The sequence below is a fragment of the Grus americana genome, chromosome 36 (genome assembly GCF_028858705.1).
Source record: "Grus americana isolate bGruAme1 chromosome 36, bGruAme1.mat, whole genome shotgun sequence".
Taxonomy (NCBI): Eukaryota; Metazoa; Chordata; class Aves; order Gruiformes; family Gruidae; genus Grus; species Grus americana.
The window spans coordinates 240,729-266,230 of record NC_072887.1 but is presented as its reverse complement, the minus strand read 5'-3'; the positions used below and the strand labels follow the sequence as shown (position 1 = coordinate 266,230).

The window sequence follows — 25,502 nt, the reverse complement described above, 5'->3', positions numbered from 1 at the left end:
AAGATCCCACCCAGGGGACCCCCCCACCCAGGACCTCCCCACTCAGGACCCCCCACTCTCAGGCCCCCCCACTCAGGACCCCTCCACTCAAGACCCCCCCACACGACCCCCCCCTCAGGACCCCCCTACTCAGGACCCCCCCACACTCAGGACCCCCCACTCAGGACACCCCAGTCAAGACCCCCCACTCAGCCCCCCCCGACCCCCCCCACTCAGGACCCCCCACTCAGGACTCCCAGTCAAGACCCCCCAGTCAGCCCCCCCCGACCCCCCCCCCCACTCAGGCCCCTCCACTCAGGACCCCCCCCAGGACCCCCCCACACTCAGGACCCCCCACTCAGGACCCCCCCACTCAAGTCCCCCCACTCTCAGGCCCCCCCACTCAGGCCCCCCCACTCAGGACCCCCCAGTCAAGACCCCCCCACTCAGCCCCCCCCGACCCCCCCACTCAGGCCCCCCCACTCAGGACCCCCCACTCTCAGGCCCCTCCACTCAGGCCCCCCCGACCCCCCCACTCAGGACCCCCCCACTCAGGACCCCCCACTCAGGACCCCCCCGACCCCCCCACTCAGGCCCCCCCACTCAGGCCCCCCCACTCAAGTCCCCCCACTCTCAGGCCCCCCCACTCAGGCCCCCCCACTCAGGCCCCCCCGACCCCCCACTCAGGACCCCCCCGACCCCCCCACTCAGGCCCCCCCACTCAGGCCCCCCCGACCCCCCACTCAGGACCCCCCCGACCCCCCCACTCAGGCCCCCCCACTCAGGACCCCCCACTCAGGACCCCGTACTCAGCGCCATCTGATAGACCGTCCTCTTCTTCTCGGTGGCCGAAGGGTCGTACTCTGGGGAGAGGGGGAGGGGCGTGGGTGGGGGAGGGGCGACGGGGGTGGGGGGAGGGGCGATGGGTGCTGGGGTGGGGGAGGGGGGATGGGTGCTGGGGGGGATGGGGCAGACGGGGAATGGGGGGATGGGCGATGGGGTGGGGGATGGGTGCTGGGTGCAGGGGGGGGTGGGGAGTGGGGGATGGGTGCGGAAGGGGGGATGGGGGAGGGGTGCGGGGGATGGGGTGTGGGGGGGGATGGGTGCTGGGGGGGTGTCTGTGGGGGGGTGCTGGGGATGGGGGATGGGCGATGGGGGGTGGGGGAGGGAGGTGGGTGCTGGGGGGATGGGGGAGACGAGGAATGGGGGGATGGGGTGGGGGATGGGGCGATGGGGGATGGGTGCAGGGGGGATGGGGAGTGGGGGATGGGTGCGGAAGGGGGGATGGGGGAAGGGGTGCGGGGGGGGGGGTCCGGAGGGGGATGGGCACAGAGGGGGGGAGGGGTGCGGGGGATGGGGGGGATGGGCGATGGGGTGGGGGATGGGTGCTGGGTGCTGGGGGGGTTGGGGGTCGATGGGTGCTGGGGGTGCCGTGGGGGTGCAAGGGGTGCAATGGGGGTGTCGGGTGCTTGCGGGGGTGCGCATGGGGGTGCACGGGGGGAGGGGGGGGCGCAATGAGTGTGCAAGACCTGGGGTGTGCGATGAGTGTGCGAGGCCCGTGCGAGCCGTGCACGGGCAGGAGGGTGGTGTGTGCAATGAGTGTGCAATACCCGGGGGGGGCGCAATGAGTGTGCAAGACTCGGGGTGCGCGATGAGTGTGCAAGACCCGGGTGGGGGGGGCGCGATGAGTGTGCAAGACTTGGGGCGTGCGATGAGTGTGCAAGACCCGTGCAAACTGCGCACGGGGGCGGGGGGGAGGTTCGCAATGAGCGTGCAAGACTTGGAGCGTGCGATGAGTGTGCGAGGCCCGTGCGAGCCGCGGGTGTGCGATGGGGGGGGGGCGAGTGTGCGAGGGCCGTGCGAGGCCCCACTCACCACTCCGCTTCTTCCAGGGAGAGACTGGGGAGACACGAGAGGCCGTTACGGGGGGGGGGCTCGGGGTCACGGGGGGGTCACGGGGGGTCACGGGGGGGTCAAGGACCCGTCAAGGTCAAGGGGGACCCGGGGGGGGGGAGGGGGGGGGTTGGGGTGGGGGGAGGGGGGACCCCAGGACCCCCCCACCCCCCCATCCCCCACCCCCAACTCACCCTTCTCCACTGGGCGGCCGGCGGGGGGGGGGGAAGGTCAGAGGTCAAAGGTCAGCGATCCCCCCCCCTCCCCCAACCCCCCCCCAAGGTCCTTTCTGACCCCCCCCCCCCCCCAGGACCCCAAAACCCCCCAGGACCCCCCAACCTCCCCAGCCCCGAGCCCCCCCGAGCCCCCCCAAACCCCAGAAACCCCCTCGGGGACCCCCAACCCCCCCCAGGGCACCCCAAAACCCCCCACCCCCCCCCAACCCCCCCACCCCCCTCCAGGACCCCCCACCCCCCCCCTCCGGGCACCCCAAAACCCCCCCGGGACCCCCCCCACCCCCCCCCAGGGCCTCCCCAAAGCCCCCCCCAGCCCCCCCCCAAATTCTCCCAGGGACCCCCCCACCCCTCCCCCCCCCGGGGTGCCCCTCCCCCCCTCACCCATCTCCTCCAGCTCTGACGTCATGGACTTGGAGCGCAGGGAAATGGCGGGGGCTGGGAGGCGACGCGGCTGCGGGGGGGCCGCTGCGGGGGGGGGGGTGTCAGGGACCCCCACCCATGGGACTCCCACCCAAGCACCCATGGGTGCCCCCCACCCGTAACTCTGCTGCGCCCCCCCCCCCCCCCCAGACCAAGGACCCCACCCCAGCACCCACGGGTGCCCCCACCCATGAACCCAGCTGACCCCCACTCACGGACCCCAGGTGCCCCCCACCCATGGACCAAGCACTCAGGACCCCATTCCAGCACCCATGGGTGCCCCCCACCCATAGCCTCGGTACCCCCACCCATGGACCCCAGACCCCACCCCAGCACCCATGGGTGCCCCCCACTCATAGACCCAGGACCCTCACCCACAGAACCTGGACACCCCCCCCAGCACCCATGGGTGGCCCCCACCCATAACCCCAGTGCCCCACACCCATGGACCAAGCACCCAGGACCCCACCCCAGCACCCACGGGTGCCCCCCACCCACAGACCCCCCCAGCACCCATGGGTGCCCCCCACCCATAGCCTCAATGCCCCCACCCATGACCCCAGTGCCCCCCACCCCAGCACCCACAGACCCCCCCAGCACCCAGGGGTGCCCCCGTCCCGGTGTGGGTACCGCGGCGCCGGGGTCCCTCGGGGGCCTCGGGGTGCCGCGTCACCATGACGACCTTGACCACGAGGCTGTTCCCGCCCTGGCGGATCATGTTAACGACCTGGCGGTGCCCGACCTTGACCACGTTCTGCCCGTTCACCTGCGCGGGACACGGCACGGCGTCACACGGCGTCACACGGCGTCACACGGCGTCACACGGCATCACACGGCGTCACACGGCGTCACACGGCGTCACACGGCACGGCACGGCGTGACACGGCACGGCACAGCACGGCACGACACGGCGTGACACGGCATGACACGGCACGGCACGGCATGACATGGCATGACACGGCGTGACACAGCATGACACAGCACGGCACGGCACGGCATGGCATGACACGGCACGGCGTGACACGGCGCGGCACGGCACGGCACGGCGTGACACGGCATGACACGGCACGGCATGGCACGGCATGGCACGGTGTGACACAGCATGACACGGCGCGGCACGGCATGGCACATCAGGACACAGCGTGACACGGCTTGGCACGGCATGGCACGGCACGGCATGACACGGCGTGACACGGCGTGACACGGCATGACACAGCACGGCACAGCACGGCATGGCACGGCGTGACACGGCTTGGCACGGCACGGCACGGCATGACATGGCACGGCACAGCACAGCACGGCGTGACACGGCATGACACGGCATGACACAGCACGGCACGGCATGGCGCAGCATGGCATGACACGGCATGACACAGCATGACATGGCACGACACGCCAAGGCACAGCCTGCACACGCCTGCCTGTGCCCGACCTTGACCACGCTCTGCCCATTCACCTGTGCGGGACACGGCACGGCACGGCGTGACACACTGGGACACGCCATGACACACTGGGACACGCCATGACACGGCACAGCACACCATGACATGGCATGACATGGCACAACACACCAAGGCGCAGCCTGACACGCCTGCACACGCCTGCCAGTGCCCGACTGTGACCATGTTCTGCCCATTCACCTGCGTGTGACACGGCACGGCACGCCATGACACGGCATGACGCACCTGCACACGGCATGACATGCCGGGACACGGAATGACACGGCATGACACGCCTCGTAGTGCCCAACCTTGACCACGTTCTGCCCGTTCACCCGTGTGTGACACAGCACGGCACGCCATGACACGCTGGGACATGCCATGACACACTGGGACACGCCATGACACGGCACGGCACACCATGACACAGCATGACACAGCACAACACGCCATGACACGCCAGGACACGCCAAGGCACAGCCTGACACGCCTGCACACGCCTGCCGGTGCCCAACCTCGACCACGTTCTGCCCATTCACCTGCGTGTGACACGGCACGGCACGCCATGACACACTCGCACATGCCATGCACGCTGGGGCACGCCATGACATATGCCTGGACATGCCAGGACACGCCACGCCACGCCCAGACACGGCCTGACACGCCCTGACACGCCAGGACACGCCGTGACACGCCTGCACGTGCCGTGACGCACCCCGACACGCCGGGACACGCCTGCACACGCCCTGACACGCCAGGACACGCAAGACTTGCCGGAGCACGCCCGCGCACGTGGTTACACGCCTGCACACGCCTGCAGAGCCGGTGCTCGTGGGTGGGGGGTGTCACCCGTGGGTGGGGGGTGGGGGGGTGCTGTCCCCTGCGGCGGGTGGGTGCCCACGGGTGGGTGCTGTCCCCCGTGGGTTGAGGGGGGGGGGGGGTGGTGTTGTCCCCCTGTGGGTGCCCACGGGTGGGTCCCTGTCCCCCGTGGGTGGTCACTGTCCCCCGTGGGTGGTCACTGTCCCCCGTGGGTGCTGACTGTCGCCTTTAGGCAGTTCTGGGGGGTTTTGGGGTGCTCTCCCCCCGCGATGGCTGCTCCCCCCCCCACCCCTGGTCTCCATCCCCCGTGGGTGCCCACGGGTGGGTCCCTGTCCCCTGTGGGTGGTCCCTGTCCCCCGTGGGTGGTCACTGTCACCCGTGGGTGCTGACTGTCCCCTTTGGGCAGTTCTGGGGGGTTTTGGGGTGCTCTCCCCCCGCGATGGCTGCTCCCCCCCCCACCCCTGGTCTCCATCCCCCGTGGGTGCCCACGGGTGGGTCCCTGTCCCCCGTGGGTGGTCACTGTCCCCCGTGGGTGGTCACTGTCACCCGTGGGTGCTGACTGTCCCCTTTGGGCAGTTCTGGGGGGTTTTGGGGTGCTCTCCCCCCACGATGGCTGCACCCACCACCACCACCCCTGGTCTCCGTCCCCCGTGGGTGCCCACGGGTGGGTCCCTGTCCCCCGTGGGTGTGGGCACCCACCTCGATGAGGAAGTCCCCCATGCGCAGCCCGGCTCTCCAGGCGACGCCGCCCTCGTCCACCGACTCCAGGTACTGCAGGGCCGGGAAGGCCGGGGTGGGGGTGAACTCCTCGATGGGGGTCTGTGCTGTGGGGGGGGGGGGGGGACACGGACACGGGTGGGGGGGTCAGCACCTGCGCCCCACCCCCACCGCACATCAGATGCCCCGAACCTCCCCCCAGCCCCCGCCACGACCCACCTGGACCCCCAACCCCCTCTCCCCAGGTCCTCTGTAGGGTCCCCCCAAACCCCCCAGGGGACCCCCAAACCCCCCAGGACCCCCCAGACCCCCCCAAACCTCCCCCAGGGGACCCCCAAACCCCCCCCCCAACCCCCCCAGCCCACCCAGGACCCCCCCAGAGGCCCCCAAAACCCCCCAGGGGACCCCCAAACCCCCCCAGGGGACCCCCAACCCCCCCCCAGACCTTCCCAGGGTCCCCCCAAACCCCCCCCAGATCCCCCCCAAACCCCCCCAGGGGACCCCCAAACCCCCCCCAGATCCCCCCCAAACCCCCCCAGGGGACCCCCAAACCCCCCAGGACCCCCCAGACCCCCCCCAAATCCCCCCAAACCCCCCCCGACCCCCCAATCCCACCCCAGACCTTCCCAGGGGACCCCCAAACCCCCCCCAGATCCCCCCCAAACCCCCCAGGACCCCCCAGACCCCCCCAACCCCCCCCCCCCAGGACCCCCCAGAACCCCCCAGGGAACCCCCAGACTCCCCGGGACCCCCCCAAACCCCCCCAGCCCCCCCTCACCCTTGGCCCCCCGCAGCACGAAGCCGAACCCCTCGTTGTCCTTTTTCTGCAGCAAAACCGTCTTCTCCTTGATGATGTAATCACTGCGGGGGGAGCGCGGCGACACGCGTGACCGAGGCGACACGCGTGACCGAGGCGACACGCGTGACCGAGGCCCACCCCCGCACGCTCTCGCACACGCGCGCCAGGACGTGGCGGGCGGGGGGGGAGGAGGCGGAACGTGGGGTGTCCCCCCCCGTGTCCACGTATGCGTGCGCAGCCTGTCCCCACGCGTGTCACACGCGTGTCCTCGTGTCCCCACACACGTCCCCGTGTCCCAACGTGTCACACGCGTGTCTTTGTGTCCCCACACACGTCCCTGTGTCCCAACATGTGTCACACGCGTGTCCTTGTGTCCCCACACCCGTCCCCGTGTCCCAACACGTGTCCCACGCGTGTCCCTGTGTCCCCACGCGTGTCCGCAGTCACACCCCCACGTCCCCACACGCAGCCCCCCCCACGCGTGTGGCCCACCCGTGTCCCCCCCACACACACGCGTGTTTCCCGCACCCACAACGGTGCCAGACGGAGCCGGGGGGGACACGGGGGTGACACACGCACACACACACACACGTGACACACACACGAGGTCACACACACACACGGGGTCACACACGCACACGGGGGTCACACACACGCGCATAACACACATGGGGTCGCACACGCACACACACACAGGGGTCACACACACGTGTGACACACGCACGCGGGGTCTCACACACACGTGACACACGTGCACGGGGTCACACACGCACACAGGGGTTACACACACGTACACACACGCGTGACGCGCGCCCAGGGACACGCACGCACACGGGTCACACACATGCGTGTGACGCGCACAGGGACACACACACACGTGACACATGCACACGGGGTCACACATGTGTGATACGCGCACAGGGGGTCACACACACGTGTGACATGCACACGGGGTCACACGCACACACACACGCACATGGGGTCACACACACGCGTGACACATGTGTACAGGGGGTCACACACACACAGGGGTCACACACACGTGACACGCACACAGGGTCACATGCACACGCACACACGCGCACATGGGGTCACACACACGTGTCACATGCGCACAGGGGTCACACATGCGTGACACACACACGCGACACGCACAGGGACAGACACACACGCGTGACACACGCACAGGGACAGACACACACGCGTGACACACGCGTGACACACACGCACAGGGACACACACACACGCGTGACACTCACACACGCGTGACACACGCACACGGGGGGGGAGGGGCAGCGGCCCCTGCAGCGGTCGGCGGGGGGGGGGGAGGGGAGGGGGGGAGGGGCTGCCGGCGCTGCAGTGACCCGGGGGCCGCGGGAACACGCGTGGGGGGGTGGGGGAGGGGCGGGCAGAGCCCCCCGCAATGCCCGGGGGGGGGTGGGGGGTGGGGGCACAAACACAAACACAAAAACACCTCGCGCGGCGGCAGCGGCGGCGGGGGGAGGGGCGGGCTGGGGAGCGGGGGTGGGGGTGGGGGTGGGTGGGGGTCCCTGCCCTCCCCTCCCCCCGCCCCTCCCCCTCACCTGTAGATGTACCAGACGCTGCGGCGGGGGGGGCCCAGCAGGGGCCAGCTGGCAGACAGGGGGGGAGGGGCGGCGGCGGGGGGGGGGAGGGGCCGGGGGGGGCCCCCAACGGGCCATGGCGCTGCAGGGGGGGGATGGGCATGGCCGGACCCCCCACCCCCACCCCCCACCCCCCACCCCCCGTCCTGGGGACCAACCCCCGCGAGGAGACGGCCCCCCCACGCGGGACAGCGGTCACGGCCCGGTTACGGCAGTGGGGGAGGGGAGAGGGGAAAAAAAAAAAAAAAAACCCGGGGGGGGAGGGGGAGGGGGAGGGGCGGGCGGCAGCGCTGCCGCCGGTGACGCCATAACGGCGGGAGGGAGACGTCATCGGCAGCGCGATGGGAAAGGGGAGAGGGGGCGGGGCGGGACGGAGCGGGACGGACCAGTACGGACCGGTACCACCAGTACGGACCAGTACAGACCAGTACGGACCGGTACCACCAGTACCACCAGCACATCCCAGTACCCCCAGTACATCCCAGTACGTCCCAGTACATCCCAGTACATCCCAGTACCCCCCAGTACCCCCAGTACATCCCAGTACGTCCCAGTACATCCCAGTACCCCCAGTACATCCCAGTACGTCCCAGTAGATCCCAGTACCCCCAGTACCCCCAGTACATCCCAGTACGTCCCAGTAGATCCCAGTACATCCCAGTACATCCCAGTAGCCCCAGGACCCCCCAGTACGTCCCAGTACGTCCCAGTAGATCCCAGTACCCCCAGTACATCCCAGTATGTCCCAGTACATCCCAGTACCCCCAGTACCCCCAGTACCCCCAGTACATCCCAGTACATCCCAGTACCCCCAGTCCAGCCCCACTGCAGCAGCGGCTGCTCCCATGACAGCACCACACCAGGCAGCTCCAGTACAGACCAGTACAGACCAGTACGGACCAGTATAGACCACTACAGCACCAGCACCCAGTACAACAGCAGTACAGCACCAGTACAGCACCAGTACGGCACCAGTACGGCACCAGTACGGCTCCAGCACCACGGACAGCTCCAGCATCAACACCCAGTACAGCACCAGTATGGCACCAGTATGGCACCAGTACGGCACCAGTACGGCTCCAGCACCACGGACAGCTCCAGCATCAACACCCAGTACAGCACCAGTATGGCACCAGTATGGCACCAGTAGGGCACCAGCACCCAGTTCAGCACCAGTTCAGCACCAGTACGGCACCAGTATGGCACCAGTAGGGCACCAGTACAGCTCCAGCTCCAGTACAGCCCAGTACAGCACCAGCATCAACACCCAGTACAGCCCAGTAGGGCACCAGTACAGCACCAGCACAGCCCAGCACAGCACCAGTGCAGCACCAGTACAGCCCAGTACAGCTCCAGTAGAGCACCAGTATAGCACCAGTACAGCCCAGTACAGCCCAGTACAGCTCCAGTAGAGCCCCAGCACCCAGCACAGCACCAGTGCAGCACCAGTACAGCCCAGTACAGCACCAGTACAGCTCCAGTAGAGCACCAGTACAGCCAGGTACAGCACCAGTGCAGCACCAGTACAGCACCAGCACCCAGTACAGCCCAGTACGGCTCCAGTATAGCCCAGTATGGCTCCAGTACAGCCCAGCACAGCACCAGTACAGCCCAGTACGGCTCCAGTGCAGCCCAGTACGGCTCCAGTACAGCCCAGTACAGCCCCAGCACCCAGCACAGCACCAGTGCAGCACCAGTACAGCCCAGTCCAAACCAGTCCAGCACCCCGTGGCACCCCAAAACCAGTCCCGCCCCCCCCCCCCCCGGCGGCAGCTCACACGAGGGTTTGCACGAGGACTCACAGGGCTTTGCACGAGGGCGCGCACGGGGACGCGGGGCAGCACACGCGTGTGGGGCACACGCACACGGTCACTCACGCGTGTCGCACACCGCCCCGCTCGCACGCCTCGCACGAGGATCCCAACTGCCCCACGACCACCTGCCCCCCAACTGCCCCATAGCAGCCCAGCTGCCCCATAAGCCTCTGCCCGGCCCCACATTTGCCCCCAGCCCCACATTTGCCCCCCAGCCCCCCAACTCTCTGCCCCACAGACCTCCCAGCCTGGCTGCCCCATAGCGCAGTTGCCCCATAACTCCCCTAAGCTGAACAATTCCCCCAGCCCCACGGCTGCCCCACAACCAACTGCCCCATAGCACCCCAGCCCCACAACTGCCCCATAAGCTACCGTCCCATAAACTCCCCAGCCCCACAACTGTCCCCCTCAGCCCCACAACCAACTGCCCCATAGCACCCCAGCCCCACAACTGGTCTCCCAGCCCCACAACCTGCCCCATAGATGCCCCAAGCCCCATAACTGCCCCACAAGCAACTGCCCCATAGACACCTCCCCAGCCCCACAACTGCCCCCCCAGCCCCATAAAACCCCATAAGCAGCTGCCCCACAGAACCCCTCCAGCCCCATAACTGCCCCATAGACACCTCTCCAGCCCCATAACTACCCCAGCCCCACAAGCAACTGCCCCATAGAACCCCCCCAGCCCCACAACTGCCCCATAGATCCCCCCTCCACCCCCCAATTCCGCCCCCCCCCGACTCACCCCACCTCCTCCGGCCCCATGGCGCCGGCCGGGGGGTCCCGCAGCACCCATGGGTGCCCCCGGCCCCCCCAGCACCCCGAAGCCGCTGCCGCGCCCCGAAGCCGCTAAGTGGGTCGTGGGGGGGGGGAGGGGGACAGGACACGGGGGGGGGGGCGGGGAGGGGACACGAGTGGGACACACACACACACGCGTGTGCAAGGACGGGCTGAACCGGGCCAGGCCCCGGGGGTGCCCCTCCCCCACAGCCGGGGGGGGACGGGACCCAGGGAAAGGGGGGGGAGGGGAGAGTGGGGGAGGGGGGATTTAGGGGGGGCTGAGGGGGGAGGGGATTTGGGGGGGACCTTAGGGGGTGTTTTGGGGGGATTTTGGGGGGATTTTGGAGGGATTTGGGGGTTTTGGGGGGGGTGTGAGATTTGGGGGGGATTTGGGGCATTTTGGGGGGATTTGGGGCATTTTGGGGGGGGATTCGGGGGGAGCTCAGGCTTTTGGGGGGGTTTTGGGGGGTTGCTGGGTTACGGGAGGAATTTGGGGGGCTGGGGGGGTTCAATGGGTTTTGGGGTGCTCATGAGGGGCTGGGGGGGTTGGGGTGCTCAGGGAGGGGTGGGGGTTTGGGGGGGGTCAGAGGGGTCTGGGAAGGGTTTGGGGGTTCTGGGGGGGGGTGTTGGGGGTCCGGGGAGGTTTCGGGGTGCTGGGGGGGGGGTTTGGGGTGCTGGGGGGGGGGTGTCTCACCTGGGGGCGTCGAAGCTGTCGTAGGAGCCGACGGTGTAATGGCGGAAGAGACGCTTGGCCTTGTCGCTGCGGCTCTCTGGGGGCACCGACATGGGGGTCCCGGGGGGCCGGGGGGGGGGGCGGGGCTTTGGGGGGACCCGCTGTGGGGTTGTGGGCCCCCCCCCTCCCCCCCAGGCTGTGGGTCCCACTTGGAGGGCTGGGTTTGGGGTTCCCCACCCGCAGGCTGTGGGTCCCACTTGGGGGAGGGGTCCCCCCTCATTTAGGGGTCTGGGTTGGGGGTCCCACTTGGGGGGTGCTGGGTTGGGGGGGTCCTCACTTGGGGGGGGGAGGTGCACTGGGTTTCACCTTGGGGGGGGGGGTCTCAATGCGGGGGGTGTCCACGTTTTGGGGTACCCCCCCATGGGCTGTGGGTCCCACTTGTGGGTCTGAGTTTTGGGGTGCCCTCTTGGGGGGGGGGTCTAATTTTTACACCCCATCCTCGGCTGTGGGTCTGACTTGGGGGTCTGGGTTGGGGGTCCCACTTGGGGGGCAGGTTGGGGATCCCACTTGGGGGTCTGGGTTGGGGGTCCCACTTGGGGGGCAGGTGTTGGGGATCCCACTTTGGGGTCTGGGGTGGGGGTCCCACTTGGGGGGCAGGTGGGGGGTCCCACTTTGGGGTCTGGGTTGGGGGGTCCCACTTGGGGGGCAGGTTGGGGATCCCACTTTGGGGTCTGGGTTGGGGGGGTCCCACTTGGGGGGGCAGGTGTTGGGGATCCCACTTTGGGGTCTGGGTTGGGGTCCCACTTGTGGGGCAGGTGTTGGGGATCCCACTTTGGGGTCTGGGGTGGGGGGTCCCACTTGGGGGGCAGGTTGGGGATCCCACTTTGGGGTCTGGGTTGGGGTCCCACTTGTGGGGCAGGTGTTGGGGATCCCACTTTGGGGTCTGGAGTGGGGGGTCCCACTTGGGGGGCAGGTGTTGGGGATCCCACTTTGGGGTCTGGGGTGGGGGGTCCCACTTGGGGGGCAGGCTGGGGATCCCACTTGGGGGTCTGGGTTGGGGTCCCACTTGTGGGGCAGGTGTGGGGCAGGTTGGGGGGTGCCCCCCCCCACGTACCCGTCTTGCCCTCGGGGGTGCGGCTGGGCACCTCTTCCACGCAGTCGGAGGGGAACCAGCCGACGCGGCCGCGGGCTTGGCCCTCCCAGAACCCCCCCTCGCCCACGCTCAGCACTGCCGGCAGTGGGGCTGGCTGGGGTGGGGGGGGGCTCTGCCCCACGGCGCGACCCACGGCCGCCCCGAACCCGCCCGATCAATCCCCCTTTCTCTGCTCCCCCCCACCCCCACCCGCCCCATTGAGCACCCCTGGGGATTGGGGGGGGGGGGGAGGGGGGGGTCTGCCCCATGGCACGACCCACGGCGCGACCCACGGCGCGACCCACAGCCCCCCCCCCTCCCCAAAAGTGGACCCGGGTGTTTGGGGCACCCAAATCCCATCCCAAAGAGGGACCCAAGCACCCAGACCCCCACCCAAGGGTCCCTGGAGCACCCAGACCCCCACCCAAAGAGGGACCCAACCACCCAGACCCCCACCCAAGGGCACCCAGAGCCCCCAGCCCCCCACCCAAGGGTCCCTGGAGCACTCAGACCCCCACCCAAGGGTCCCTGGAGCACTCAGACCCCCACCCAATGCCCCTCCGAGCCCCCAGCCCCCCACCCAAGGGTCCCTGGAGCCCCCAGCCCCCCCCCCCCAAGGGCACCCAGAGCCCCCAGCCCCCACCCAAGGGCACCCAGAGCCCCCAGCCCCCCACCCAAGGGTGCCCCAGCACCCACCCTTGATGCGCTCGCCCTTGCTGAGGGAGAGCTCGCCCTCGCCCTGGGCCTGGTAGGGTCTGACGGCCAGGAAGGTGCGGCCGGGCACGGCCGAGTAGAGCTTCCGCTTCACCCCGCGGGTGCTCAGGGTGCCCCCGGCCCCCGGCTCCCGGCCCAGCCCGCTGGAGCTGCCGGCACCCAGACCGGGAGGACCCGGCACCCACGGGACCCCCCCGGCACCCAGAGCCACGGCACCCGCGGAACCCGCGTCCCCCCCCCACCCATGGGGAGCCAGACCCCCCCCACCCATGGGGAGCCAGACCCCCACCCATGGGACCCCCAGCACCCACAGCCACGGCACCCATGGAACCCGCGTCCCCCCCACCCATGGGGACCCCCAGCACCCAGACCCCCACCCACGGCACCCAGACCCCACCCATGGGGAGCCAGACCCCCACCCATGGGACCCCCCGGCACCCACAGCACCTGCACCCCCACCCATGGGACCCAGATCCCCACCCAAGGGTCCCAAGCACCCAAGGGCCCCCCCCCACCCAAGGGATCCCCCCACCCATGGGTCCCCAGCACCCCTCATCACCCAGATCCCCAGGCACCCAGACCCCCACCCAAGAGTCCCAAGCACCCAAGGGCCCCCCCCACCCAAGAGATCCCCCACCCATGGGTCCCCAGCACCCTTCATCACCCAGATCCCCAGGCACCCAGACCCCCACCCAAGGGGTCCCAGGCACCCAGACCCCCACCCAAGGGTCCCAGACACCCAAGGGGTCCCAGGCACCCAGATCCCCACCCAAGGGTCCCAGACACCCAAGGGCCCCCCACCCAAGGGTCCCAGACACCCAAGGGCCCCCCCACCCACCAGATCCCAGACCCCCACCCATGCCAAGCACCCAAGGGCCCCCCACCCAAGGGTCCCAGACACCCAAGACCCCCCCTACCCAACAGATCCCAGCCCCCCCCCCCACCCATGGGTGCCCCCCACCCCGGGGCGCGGCGCTACCTGGGTCTCCCCCGCGGCTGCCGTCGGGGTTCCTCGGGGTGCCGCCCTCGGGAAGGGGAGCGGGCGCGGGCGCCGCGGGGGCTGCTGGCGCTGCGCAGGGTGCCCGAGGGGGGGCGGGGGGCGGGGGGGGCGCCGGGGGGGCCGCGCAGCACCCACTCGGGCAGGGCGCCCCCCGTGTCGCTGTTGGCGCGCAGCAGGCGCTGGGGGGGCAGGGGGAGCCCCCGTACCCCCTCCCGACGGCGCCCCGCAAACTGGGGGCTCTCCTGGAACGGAACTGGGGGGGGTCAGTGGGGGAGGGGCGGGGGGGGCAGGGGGATGTGGGGGGCGGGGGGGATATGGGGGGGCAGGGGGATGTGGGGGGGTGGGGGGGATGTGGGGGGGTGGGGGGGATATGGGGGGCAGGGGGATATGGGGGGGGTGGGGGGGATGTGGGGGTGGGGGTGAGATGTGGGGGTGCAGGGGGGGGCAGGGGGGATATGGGGGGCAGGGGGGATATGGGGGGCGGGGGGGGATGTGGGTGAGATGTGGGGGTGGGGGGATTTGGGGGTGCAGGGGGATATGGGGGGCAGGGGGGATGTGGGGGTGGGGGTGAGATATGGGGGTGCAGGGGGGGCAGGGGGAGATATGGGGGGCAGGGGGGATATGGGGGGGCGGGGGGGGATGTGGGGGGGTGGGGGGATATGGGGGGCGGGGGGGATTTGAGGGTGCAGAGGCGGATATGGGGGGCAGGGGGGATGTGGGGGTGGGGGTGAGATATGGGGGTGCAGGGGGGGCAGGGGGAGATATGGGGGGCAGGGGGGATATGGGGGGGGTGGGGGGATTTGGGGGTGCAGGGGGGATATGGGGGGGCAGAGGGGTGATATGGGGGGTGGGGGTGAGATATGGGGGTGCAGGGGGGATATGGGGGTGCAGGGGGGGGTACGGGGGGGCAGGGGGATATGGGGGGGTGGGGGGAATTTGGGGGTAGGGGGGATATGGGGGGCAGGGGGGGAGATGTGGGGGGGCAGGGAGGGCCGGGGGGGATATGGGGGGGGCGGGGGGCAAGGGGGGGCAGGGGGGATGGGGGGGTCAGTGGGGGGGTGGGGGGGCCATGGAGGATATGGGGGTGCAGGGGGGGCAGGGGAGATGGGGGGGGAGGGGGGTGCAGGGGGCTGGGGGGTGAGCACACCCCTGTCCCCATGGCCCCCCCAGCCCAGCCCCCGCCCCCCCACGCACCCACGTCCGAGTCCCGGTGGTTCTTGATCAGCTCCCCCAGCTCGAAGTTCCCAGCGATGACGGCGACCTGGGGGGGACACGGGGGGGGGGACACGGGGGGGACACACGGACGCTCACTTGGGGGGTCCCCACGGTGTGTGTCCCCCCACGGCTGGGACCTGTCCCCACCCTTGATGTGTCCCCCCCATCCCACCTGGATTGGTGTCTGTCCCCATGTCCCCTCTCTGTCCCCCCCCGTCCCCCCGTGTCCCCCCGTCCCCCCTGTCCCCCCATGTCCCCCCATGTCCCCATGTCCCCCCCATCCCCCCCCCATCCCCCCGTGTCCCCCCTGTGCCCCCCTGTCCCCATGTTCCCCTCCCATCCCCCTGTCCCCCCCTGTCCCCCCGTCCCCTCCTGTCCCCCTGTCCCCCCCATCCCCCATGTCCCCCCCGTCCCCCCCCGTCCCCCCTGTCCCCCCCCATCCCCCCCTGTCCCCCTGTCCCCCCGTCCCCCCCATCCCCCCATGTCCCCCCCTGTCCCCCCGTCCCCTCCTGTCCCCCTGTCCCCCATCCCCCTGTCCCCCCGTCCCCCCCCCCGTCCCCCCCCTGTCCCCCTATGTCCCCATGTCCCCACTGTCCCCCCCCGTCCCCCCTATGTCCCCCTGTCCCCCTATGTCCCCCTGTCCCCCCATGTCCCCCCGTCCCCCCTGTCCCCCCTGTCCCCCCCGTCCCCCCACCTGGAAGGGAGTCTGCCCGCTGTTGTTCTTCACCTCCTTGTTGGCCCCGCGGTAGAGCAGGATGCGGGCGCAGCTCTCCTGGGGACACCGGCCACGTCACCGCTGGGCCCCCCGTGCCCCCCGTGTGTCCCTGTGTGTCCCCCCATGTCCCCCCATGTCCCCCCATGTCCCCTGTCCCCCCCATGTCCCCCCCATGTCCCCCCCATGTCCCCTCGTGTCTCCCTGTGTGTCCCCTCGTGTCCCCCCATGTCCCCCCCATGTGCCCCCCCCCGTGCCCCCCATGTCCCCCCGTGTCCCCGTGTCCCCCCGTCCCCCCGCGTCCCCCCGTGCCCCACCTTGTTGTAGAGCGCGCAGATGTGCAGGGCCGTGTTCCCCGACGCGTTCTGTGCCGCCGCCTCGGCCCCGTAGAACAGGAGGTGCTCGAGGTGCTGCGAGTGGCCGTGCTGGCACGCCTGGGGGGGGACAGCGCTGGGACGGGGGGACAGCGCTGGGGACAGGATGGGGGGGACAGGATGGGGATGGGGGGGACACCAGGGGGGACAGGATGGGGACAGGATGGGGGGGACAGGATGGGGACGGGGGGACACCAGGGGGGACAGGATGGGGGGGACAGGATGGGGATGGGGGGGACAGCGCTGGGATGGGGGGACACTGCTGGGACGGGGGGACAGTGCTGGGGACAGGATGGGGGGGACAGGATGGGGACGGGGGGGACACCAGGGGGGACAGGATGGGGATGGGGGGGACAGGATGGGGATGGGGGGGACACTGCTGGGATGGGGGGACACCAGGGGGGACAGCGCTGGGACGGGGGGGACGGGGGGACAGGATGGGGATGGGGGGACACCGTTGGGGACGGGGGGGACGGGGGGGGACAGCACTGGGACATGGGGACACCGGCAGGGACAGGATGGGGATGGGGGGGGACAGCGCTGGGACAGGGGGACACCAGGGGGGACAGGATGGGGATGGGGGGACAACGGGGACACCGCTGGGATGGGGGGGACAGGATGGGGATGGGGGGGACACCAGGGGGGACAGGATGGGGATGGGGGGGACAGCGCTGGGACGGGGGGACAACGGGGACACCGCTGGGATGGGGGGGACAGGGGGGACAGGATGGGGATGGGGGGGACACCGTTGGGGACGGGGGGGATGGGGGGGGACAGCACTGGGACAGGGGGACACCGGCAGGGACAGGATGGGGATGGGGGGGGACGGGGGGGGACACTGCTGGGATGGGGGGGGACAGCTGTGGGGATGGGGGGACAGGGGGACAGGGGGGACAGGATGGGGACGGGGGGATGGGGTGGGGGCGGGGACAAGGACAGGATGGGGACGGGATGGGGGACATGGGATGGGGACGGGGGGATGGGGACGGGGGGATGGGGACGGGCTGGGGACACGGCTGGGGGTGGGGACAGGGATGGTGACACGGCCGGGGACAGGGGGACACTGCTGGGGACGTGGGGACGTGGGGACGGTGACACACCTGGGGACAGGGATGGGGACGGGGACGTGGTGGGGGACAAGGGGACGGGGGCAGGGGGACACGCGCGGGGACGGGGACATGGGCTGGTGCGGCTGGGGGTGGGACACGGGGGGGGGACATGGGGGACATGGGGGGGACATGGGGGACACAGGGGGGGACACAGGGACAGGGAGGAGGGGAGCAGTGGTGGTGGCAGTGGTGGTGGTGGTGGCCATGGTGGTGGCTGTGGTGGTGGTGGTGGCCGTGGTGGCCATGGTGGCCGTGGTGGTGGCCGCGGTGGCTGTGGTGGTGGCTGTGGTGGTGGTGGTGGCCATGGTGGTGGTGGCCATGGTGGTGGTGGCCATGGTGGCCGTGGTGGCCGTGGTGGTGGCTGTGGTGGTGGCCGTGGTGGCCATGGTGGTGGTGGTGGCCATGGTGGTGGTGGCCGTGGTGGCCATGGTGGTGGCTGTGGTGGTGGCCGTGGTGGCCATGGTGGTGGCTGTGGTGGCTGTGGTAGTGGCGGTGGTGGTGGCCGCGGTGGCCGCGGTGGCCGTCACCTGGTGGATCTCCTGCCAGCCGTTCTCGTCCACGGTGCCGATGTGGGCGCGATGGGCCAGCAGCAGCTCGCAGCACCGGGGGTCGCCCCCCACCATGGCCGTGTGGTACAGGGGCGTCAGCCCCCGCCGGTCCTTGTAGTTCGGGGACCCCCCCAGGTCCAGCAGCGCCTGCGGGGGCACCCACGGCACCCGTGGCACCCGGGGCACCCATAACACCTGGGGCACCCACGGCACCCACAGCACCCACGGCACCCACAGCACCCACGGCACCCATAGCACCCATGGCACCCACAGCACCCACGGCACCCACAGCACCCACGGCACCCACGGCACCCACGGCATCCATGGCATCCATGGCACCCACAGCACCCATAACACCCACAGCACCCATGGCACCTGTAGCACCCACAGCACCCACAGCACCCACGGCACCCATGGCACTCACAGCACCCGTGGCATCCAGAGCACCCACAGCACCCGTGGCACCCATGGCACCCATGGCACCCAATACCCATGCCACCCATGGATGTCCACACCCACCCATAGGTGCCCACCTGCACTCATGGATGCCCCCCCCCACCCATGGGTGCCCCTCCCCACCCACATAACCCCCTCCCACCCACCCATAGGCGCCCACCCGCACGCATGGATGCCTCCCCCCCACCCATGGGTGCCCCTCCCCACCCACATACCCCACCCACCCATAGGTGCCCACCCCCACCCACATAACCCCCTCCCCCCCTGCCCATAGGTGCCCACCCCCACCCACATAACCCCCTCCCACCCACCCATAGGTGCCCACCCCCCCATAGGTGCCCACACCCACCCATAGGCGCCCACCCACACCCATGGGTGCCCCTCCCCACCCACATAACCCCCTCCCACCCACCCATAGGCGCCCACCCGCACGCGTGGATGCCCCCCCCACCCATGGGTGCCTACCAGCAGGGCGGGGTAGCGGCGGGTGCAGACGGCGCGGTGCAGCGCGGTGGCCCCGTCGCGGGCGCGGAAGTCGAGGTGGGCGCCCCCCAGGCAGAGCAGGCGGATGATCTCCACCTCCCCCGGGCCCTCCCGCTGCGCCGCCAGCGTCAGGGGCGTCTCTGGGGGCACCCACCCCGTCACCGGGGCACCCACGGGGGGCGCCGGCACCCAACGGCACCCAAGGGACCCCCCAGCACCCGATGGCACCCGTGGGGGGGCACCAGGACCCAAGGGACCCCCCAGCACCCAATGGCACCCACGGGGGGCACTGGCACCCAACGGCACCCAAGGGGGACAATGGCACCCAATGGCACCCAAGGGACCTCCCAGCACCCAATGGCAACTGTGAGGGGCACCAGGACCCAAGGGATGCCCCAGCACCCAATGGCACCCAAGGGACCCCCCAGCACCGGATGGCACCCGTGGGGGGGCACCAGGACCCAAGGGACCCCCCAGCACCCAATGGCACCCACGGGGGACACTGGCACCCAACGGCACCCAAGGGGGACAATGGCACCCAAGGGACCCCCCAGCACCCAATGGCAACTGTGAGGGGCACCAGGACCCAAGGGACGCCCCAGCACCCAATGGCACCCACGGGGGACACTGGCACCCAATGGCACCCAAGGGACCCCCCAGCACCCGATGGCACCCGTGGGAGGGCACCAGGACCCAAGGGACCCCCCAGCACCCAATGGCACCCACGGGGGGCACTGGCACCCAACGGCACCCAAGGGGGACAATGGCACCCAATGGCACCCAAGGGACCTCCCAGCACCCAATGGCACCCAAGGGGGACACTGGCACCCAATGGCACCCAAGGGACCCCCCAGCACCTGATGGCAACCGTGAGGGGCACTGGCACCCAATGGCACCCAATGGACACCCCAGCACCCAATGGCACCCATGGGGGACACCAGGACCCAAGGGACACCCCAGCACCCACCAGCACCCCACGGGAGGGACACGGGGACCCCGTCACCCGCTGGCACCCACGGGGTCATGGGGGGGACCAGGGACATGGGGGGACGTGGGGGCGTCCCCAGGGGCTTTGGGGGGTCCCGGGGGGTCCCCAGGGTCCCAGGGGGTCCCCAAGGTCACGGGGGGGGGGTCCCGGGGTGTGACACCAGGAACGGTGGGCGGGGGGTCCCCAAGGTCACGGGGGGGTCCCCAGGGCCACCCCAGGGGGTCCCCAAGGCTGGGGGGGGGGGGGGTCTCACCCCCCGAGTCGGAGTCGTGGTAGTTGGGGTCAAGGCCACGGTCCAGCAGCCGGGCGACCTTCTCTGCCGAGCCGTGCTGCACGTAGTCCAGGAACTTCCGCAGCCCCGTCTGGGGACCGGGGGGGGGGGGGACACGGGGACAGCTCAGGGGACACGGGGGGGACACGGGGGGGGACACGGGGGGGGGGACACAGGGACCCGGGGGAGGGGGGCGGGCATGGGGACCCAGGGGAGACAGAACAGGTCCCTGTGGGCGGGGCCAGGGGCGGGGCCGCTCAGCTGGGGGCGGGGCCAGGCAGCAGAGTGACAGCATGGGAATGCCCGAGGGGGCGGGGCTGTGCGGCGGGGGGCGTGGCCGGGAGGCGGTGGGCGTGGCCAGGAAGCAGGGGGCGTGGCGTATGACGGGGGCGTGGCCGTGGAGCAGGGGGAGTGGCCGGGAAGCGGTGGGCGTGGTCTGGAAATGGAGGGGGCGTGGCCGGGAAGCTGGGGGCGTGGTCTGGAAACAGAGGGGGCGTGGCCGGGAAGCTGGGGGCGTGGCGTGGGAGCAGGGGGCGTGGCCGTGGCGGCCCCACCTTGGTGTGCAGCTTGGCCAGCTGCTTCTCGTCCAGGTTGGTCTGTTTGTACACCCGCGTCTTGTAGCGGAACTGGGGGGGGGGTGGGGGGGGTGAGCGGGGACACGCCCCTCGGCACGGGGACACGCCCACTCCCAGGCCACGCCCACTGCTGGGGAAACCCCGCCCCTGGCCCCGCCCATCACTTGGCCACACCCAACCGCTCACCCCGCCCGCGGTTTGACCACGCCCACTCCCTTAGTCCCGCCCACCCCGAGGTAGCACCCGCCCTGCTCCAAGCTCTTGGGCCCCTCCCACACCCCACAGGGACGCCCCGCCCACCCTTAGCCCCGCCCACCCTTAGCCCCGCCCACCCTCTTAGCCACGCCCACCCTTAGCCACGCCCACCTCGTGGTAGCACCCGCCCTGCTCCAAGCTCATTGGCTCCCCATCGCCCCTGCACCCCTCATGATGCCCCGCCCACTCCTTAACCCCGCCCACCTCCGGGTAGGTCCCGCCCTGCTCAAATCTCATTGGCTCCCCCCCCCCCCCCCGCACCATACATGGACACCCCGCCCCTGGCCCCGCCCCTCACCCCGCCCACCTCTAGGTAGGTCCCGCCCCGCTCGACTCTCATTGGCTCCCCCTCACCCCTGCACCATCCACGGCCTCCCTATCCCTTATCCCCGCCCCTCACCCCACCCACCTCAGGTCCCGCCCTGCTCAAATCTCATTGGCTCCCCCATCACACCCCCCCCCCCCGCACCATACATGGATGCTCACCCCCCTTATCCCCGCCCCTCACCCCACCCACCTCAGGTCCCGCCCTGCTCAAATCTCATTGGCTCCCCCATCACCCCCCCCGCATCATACATGGCCTCCCTACCCCTTAGCCCCGCCCCTCACCCCGCCCACCTCCAGGTAGGTCCCGCCCCACTCGACTCTCATTGGCTCCCCCCTCACGCCCCCCGCACCACACATGGATGCTCACCCCCCTTATCCCCGCCCCTCTCCCCGCCCACCTCCCGGTAGGTCCCGCCCCGCTCGACTCTCATTGGCTCCCCCCTCACGCCCCCCGCACCATCCATGGATGCTCACCCCCCTTATCCCCGCCCACCTCCCGGTAGGTCCCGCCCCGCTCGACTCTCATTGGCTCCCCTGCCCCCCGCACCTCCAGGTAGGGCACGCCCTGCTCGAAGCTCTGCGGGTAGTCGCGCAGGGGCCGCTCCTCGTCCAGGAACTTGGCGTCGCGGCCGGCGGCGGCGGGCTGGAAGAGCCCGTAGTTGAGCCCGTCGTGGAGCCCCTCGGTCAGCGCGCACAGCAGCTGCTGCTTCGCCGCCCACACCGCCGCGCCCGGGTCGAAGCGGAGGCACTTCTGGGGGGGGGGGAGGGGGGACACGTGTAGGGATGGGGGCGGGGGGCACCCCAAAAACACCGGGGGGGGGCACCCCCAATGTCCCTGGCATGGGGGCAGGGGGACCCCCCCAAAACCCGGGGGGGGCGGGGGGACCCCCCCCACAATGGCCCTGGGATGGGGGGACCCCCCCGATACACCTGGGGGGGGCAGGGGGAGCCCCCAAAACCCCTGGCATGGGGGCAGGGGGACCCCCCCGATACACCTGGGGGGGGCAGGGGGACCCCCCAAAACCCCTGGCATGGGGGCAGGGCCCCCCCCCAATAGAGACCTGGGATGGGGGCGGGGGGGCACCCCAAAAACCCCTGGGGGGGGGCACCCCCAATGTCCCTGGCATGGGGGCAGGGGGACCCCCCAAAACCCCTGGGATGGGGGCAGGGGGACCCCCCCAATAGACCTGGGATGGGGGCGGGGGGCACCCCAAAACTCCTGGGGGGCAGGGGGACACCCCAAAACCCCTGGGGGGCAGGGGGACCCCCCCCACAATGGCCCTGGCATGGGGGCGGGGGACCCCCCAATACACCTGGGGGGGGCAGGGCGATGGGGACCCCCCCAATAGCCCTGGGGGGGAGCAGCGGAACAGGGGGACCCCCCTAAAATCCCGGGGGGGGGGGCAGGAGAACAGGGACCCCCCCAAATAGTCCTGGGGGGGGGAGGGCAGGGGGATGGGGACCCCCCCAAAACGCCTGGAGGGGGGGGCACAGAACAGGGACCCCCCCAATACCCCCCGGGTTGGGGCAGGGGGACCCCAAGACAGGGACCCCACCCCCTTATTTTTTGGGGCCCTCCCCTTATTTTTGCATGGCCCCCCATTATCTTTTTAGGGCCCCCCCTTATTTTAGGGGGGGCCCCCCTTAGTTTTTGGGGCCTTCCCCTTATTTTTTGGGCCCCCTCCCTAATTTTTTGGGGGGGCCGCCCCTTAATTTTTTTGACCCTCCTCCTTATTTTTTGGGGGCCCCCCTTATGTTTTTTTTTGGGGGGCCCTTATTTTTGGGGGGCCCCCTTATTTTTGGGGGGCCCCCCTTTTTTTGGGGGATCCCCCCTTATTTTTGGGGGGGCGGGAGGCCCCCCTTATTTTTGGGGGGAGGCCCCCTTATTTTTTGGGGGAGGCCCCCCTTATTTTTTTGGGCCCCCCTTATTTTTTGGGGGCCCCTCTTATTTTTTGGGGGGCCCCCCTTATTTTTTGGGGGGAGGAGCCCCCCTTATTTTTTGGGGGGCCCCCTTATTTTTTGGGGGGAGGAGCCCCCCTTATTTTTTGGGGGGCCCCCCTTATTTTTTGGGGGGAGGAGCCCCCCTTATTTTTTGGGAGCCCCCCCTTATTTTTTGGGGGCCCCCCTTATTTTTTTGGGACCCCCCCTTATTTTTTTGGGGAGCCCCCCTTATTTTTTGGGGCCCCTCTTATTTTTTTGGGAGCCCCCCTTATTTTTTTGGGAGCCCCCCCTTATTTTTTTGGGGGGGCCCCCCCTTATTTATTTTTTTTGGGGGGTTCCCCCGCTCACCGTCTGGTGCAGGTCGGGGATGCCGATGCGGAACACCATCATGCTGAAGTGGGCGTCGTCGGGAGCCGGGGGGGGGCGGGGGGGCCCTCGGGCACGGGGGGGGCCGGGATTGGAACCGGGGGGACCCTCGCGGGAGCTCCCCGAATCCGAGTCGCCCTCGGGGTACTCGGAACCCCGACCCTCCTCCTCCTCGCTGGAGGCCGGCGTCCGCGGCATGGTGCCACCATCACACGGCTGGGGGCACGGGGGGGCACAACGGGGTCACACCCGCGCCCCCCCCAAAACCAAACCCAAACCCCACCCCCCCCCGACACCCCCCCCCCACCCCAACCCCCCCACCCCAACCCCCCGCACGCTCGCACACGCAGGGGCACGCTTGCACATGGGCGGTGCGAGGGTTTGGCGCACGGTTACACGACTGGGGGGGGGGGGGTGTGACAGCGACCCCCCCCCCCCCCCAAAACCACACCCTGGCGCTCCCCCCCCCCCGCACCCACGCGCTTGCACACTTATGTACACGCTCGTGCACGCACGGAGGAGTGCAAGGGCGTGCTGCACCAGTGCGCGACACCCGTGAGGAGGGGGGGACCCCCCCCAGCACCCACACGCTTGCACACGCGTGTACGTGCTTGCACGTGTGCGTGCATGCACGGGCCGGTGCATGGGTGTGCAAGGGTTTGCTGCACTATCACACGCCTGGGGGGGAGGGGAGGTGGGTGACACGCCCCCCCCCAGCCCCCTCGCACTTGCACACGCTTGCACACACGCGGGGGTGCACGAGTTTCCCGCACCAACACACGACTGGATGGGGGTGAGCGGGTGACACCCCCCCCGCACACACACTTTTGCACACGCACACACCCGGCTGTGCCACCACGCGCACACTCGCGCACGCACCGTCACGCTGCAACCACGCACACGCGTGTGCAAAACCACCCTCCCCACCCCCCCCCGCAATCTCCACTCCTGGTTTCTGTGCAAACCCTCGCACGCCCCTCGCACGCTCGTGCACGTGCCGGCCCGGGCCAGGTCGTGCTATTTTTAGCAGGCGGCGGGGAAGTGGAGCGTGTCCCGGGGGGGCACGAGGACACGACGGGGACACACGCGGGGACACACGCGGGGACACGCCAGCCCCGGCTCGGCGCCCTTGAACCAGTTGGGACGGGGACGGGGGGGGGGGAGCGGGTGTGAGCGCCGGGAACACGCGTGTGCAAGAGTGGATGTGGGTGGGGAAGCACGCGCGGGCGGCGGGAGCACGCGTGCGCGAGCGTGTGTCGCACGGGGAGGATGCGTGGGCGGCGGGAGGAGAGGCGTGCAAGCGCGAATTCGTGGGGAGCACGTGTGTGCGAGCATGTGCACGGGGAGCACAGGCGTGCGAGCGTGCGCACGCATAGGGAGCACGTGCGCGTGTTTGCACGTCCACGCATAGGGAGTGCACGTGGGCACCGGGAACGCGCGTGTGCAAGCGTGGGTGTGGGCAGGGAGCACGCGCGGGCGGTGGGAGCACACGTGTGCATTCATGTGAAGCACGTGTGTGAGCAGGTGCGTGCACGGGGAGCACATGCACATGTTTGCACGTGCGTGCACGGGGAGCACGCGTGGGCCCCAGAAGCACACGTGCAAGCGTGGGTGTACATTGGGAGCAGGAGCGGGTGCCAGGAGCACGTGTGTGCAAGCGTGTGTGCGCAGGGGAACACGCACGTGCACCTGGAACGTGCGCGTGTAAGTGTGTCTGCACGGGGAGCAGGGAGGGGTGGGTGCACGTGCACGAGGAGTATACGTGTGCGCGCGCACAGGGGTCAGGTGTGCACGCTGGGAGCTTGTGCGTGCAAGCACGTGTGCACGGGAGCATGTGTGGGCACC

At 70.3% G+C, this 25,502-nt stretch overlaps 1 protein-coding gene across 1 annotated transcript in view; it reads right to left on the bottom strand.

Moving 5' to 3' along the window:
- SHANK1 (SH3 and multiple ankyrin repeat domains 1) overlaps nucleotides 1-23,855 on the bottom strand; it is a 30,719-nt gene extending 6,864 nt beyond the window's left edge. Inside the window, 19 exon segments of the mRNA XM_054808399.1 lie at nucleotides 789-842; nucleotides 1,855-1,878; nucleotides 2,490-2,573; nucleotides 3,159-3,294; nucleotides 5,486-5,610; nucleotides 6,282-6,364; nucleotides 11,213-11,288; nucleotides 12,306-12,419; nucleotides 13,020-13,186; nucleotides 14,017-14,290; nucleotides 15,232-15,298; nucleotides 15,947-16,024; nucleotides 16,282-16,398; nucleotides 17,975-18,142; nucleotides 18,917-19,074; nucleotides 20,176-20,284; nucleotides 20,748-20,819; nucleotides 21,898-22,101; nucleotides 23,640-23,855. Of these exon segments, the coding sequence (XP_054664374.1) occupies nucleotides 789-842; nucleotides 1,855-1,878; nucleotides 2,490-2,573; nucleotides 3,159-3,294; nucleotides 5,486-5,610; nucleotides 6,282-6,364; nucleotides 11,213-11,288; nucleotides 12,306-12,419; nucleotides 13,020-13,186; nucleotides 14,017-14,290; nucleotides 15,232-15,298; nucleotides 15,947-16,024; nucleotides 16,282-16,398; nucleotides 17,975-18,142; nucleotides 18,917-19,074; nucleotides 20,176-20,284; nucleotides 20,748-20,819; nucleotides 21,898-22,101; nucleotides 23,640-23,855 (2,326 nt within the window).
- Between the last annotated feature and the right edge of the window lie 1,647 nt (nucleotides 23,856-25,502).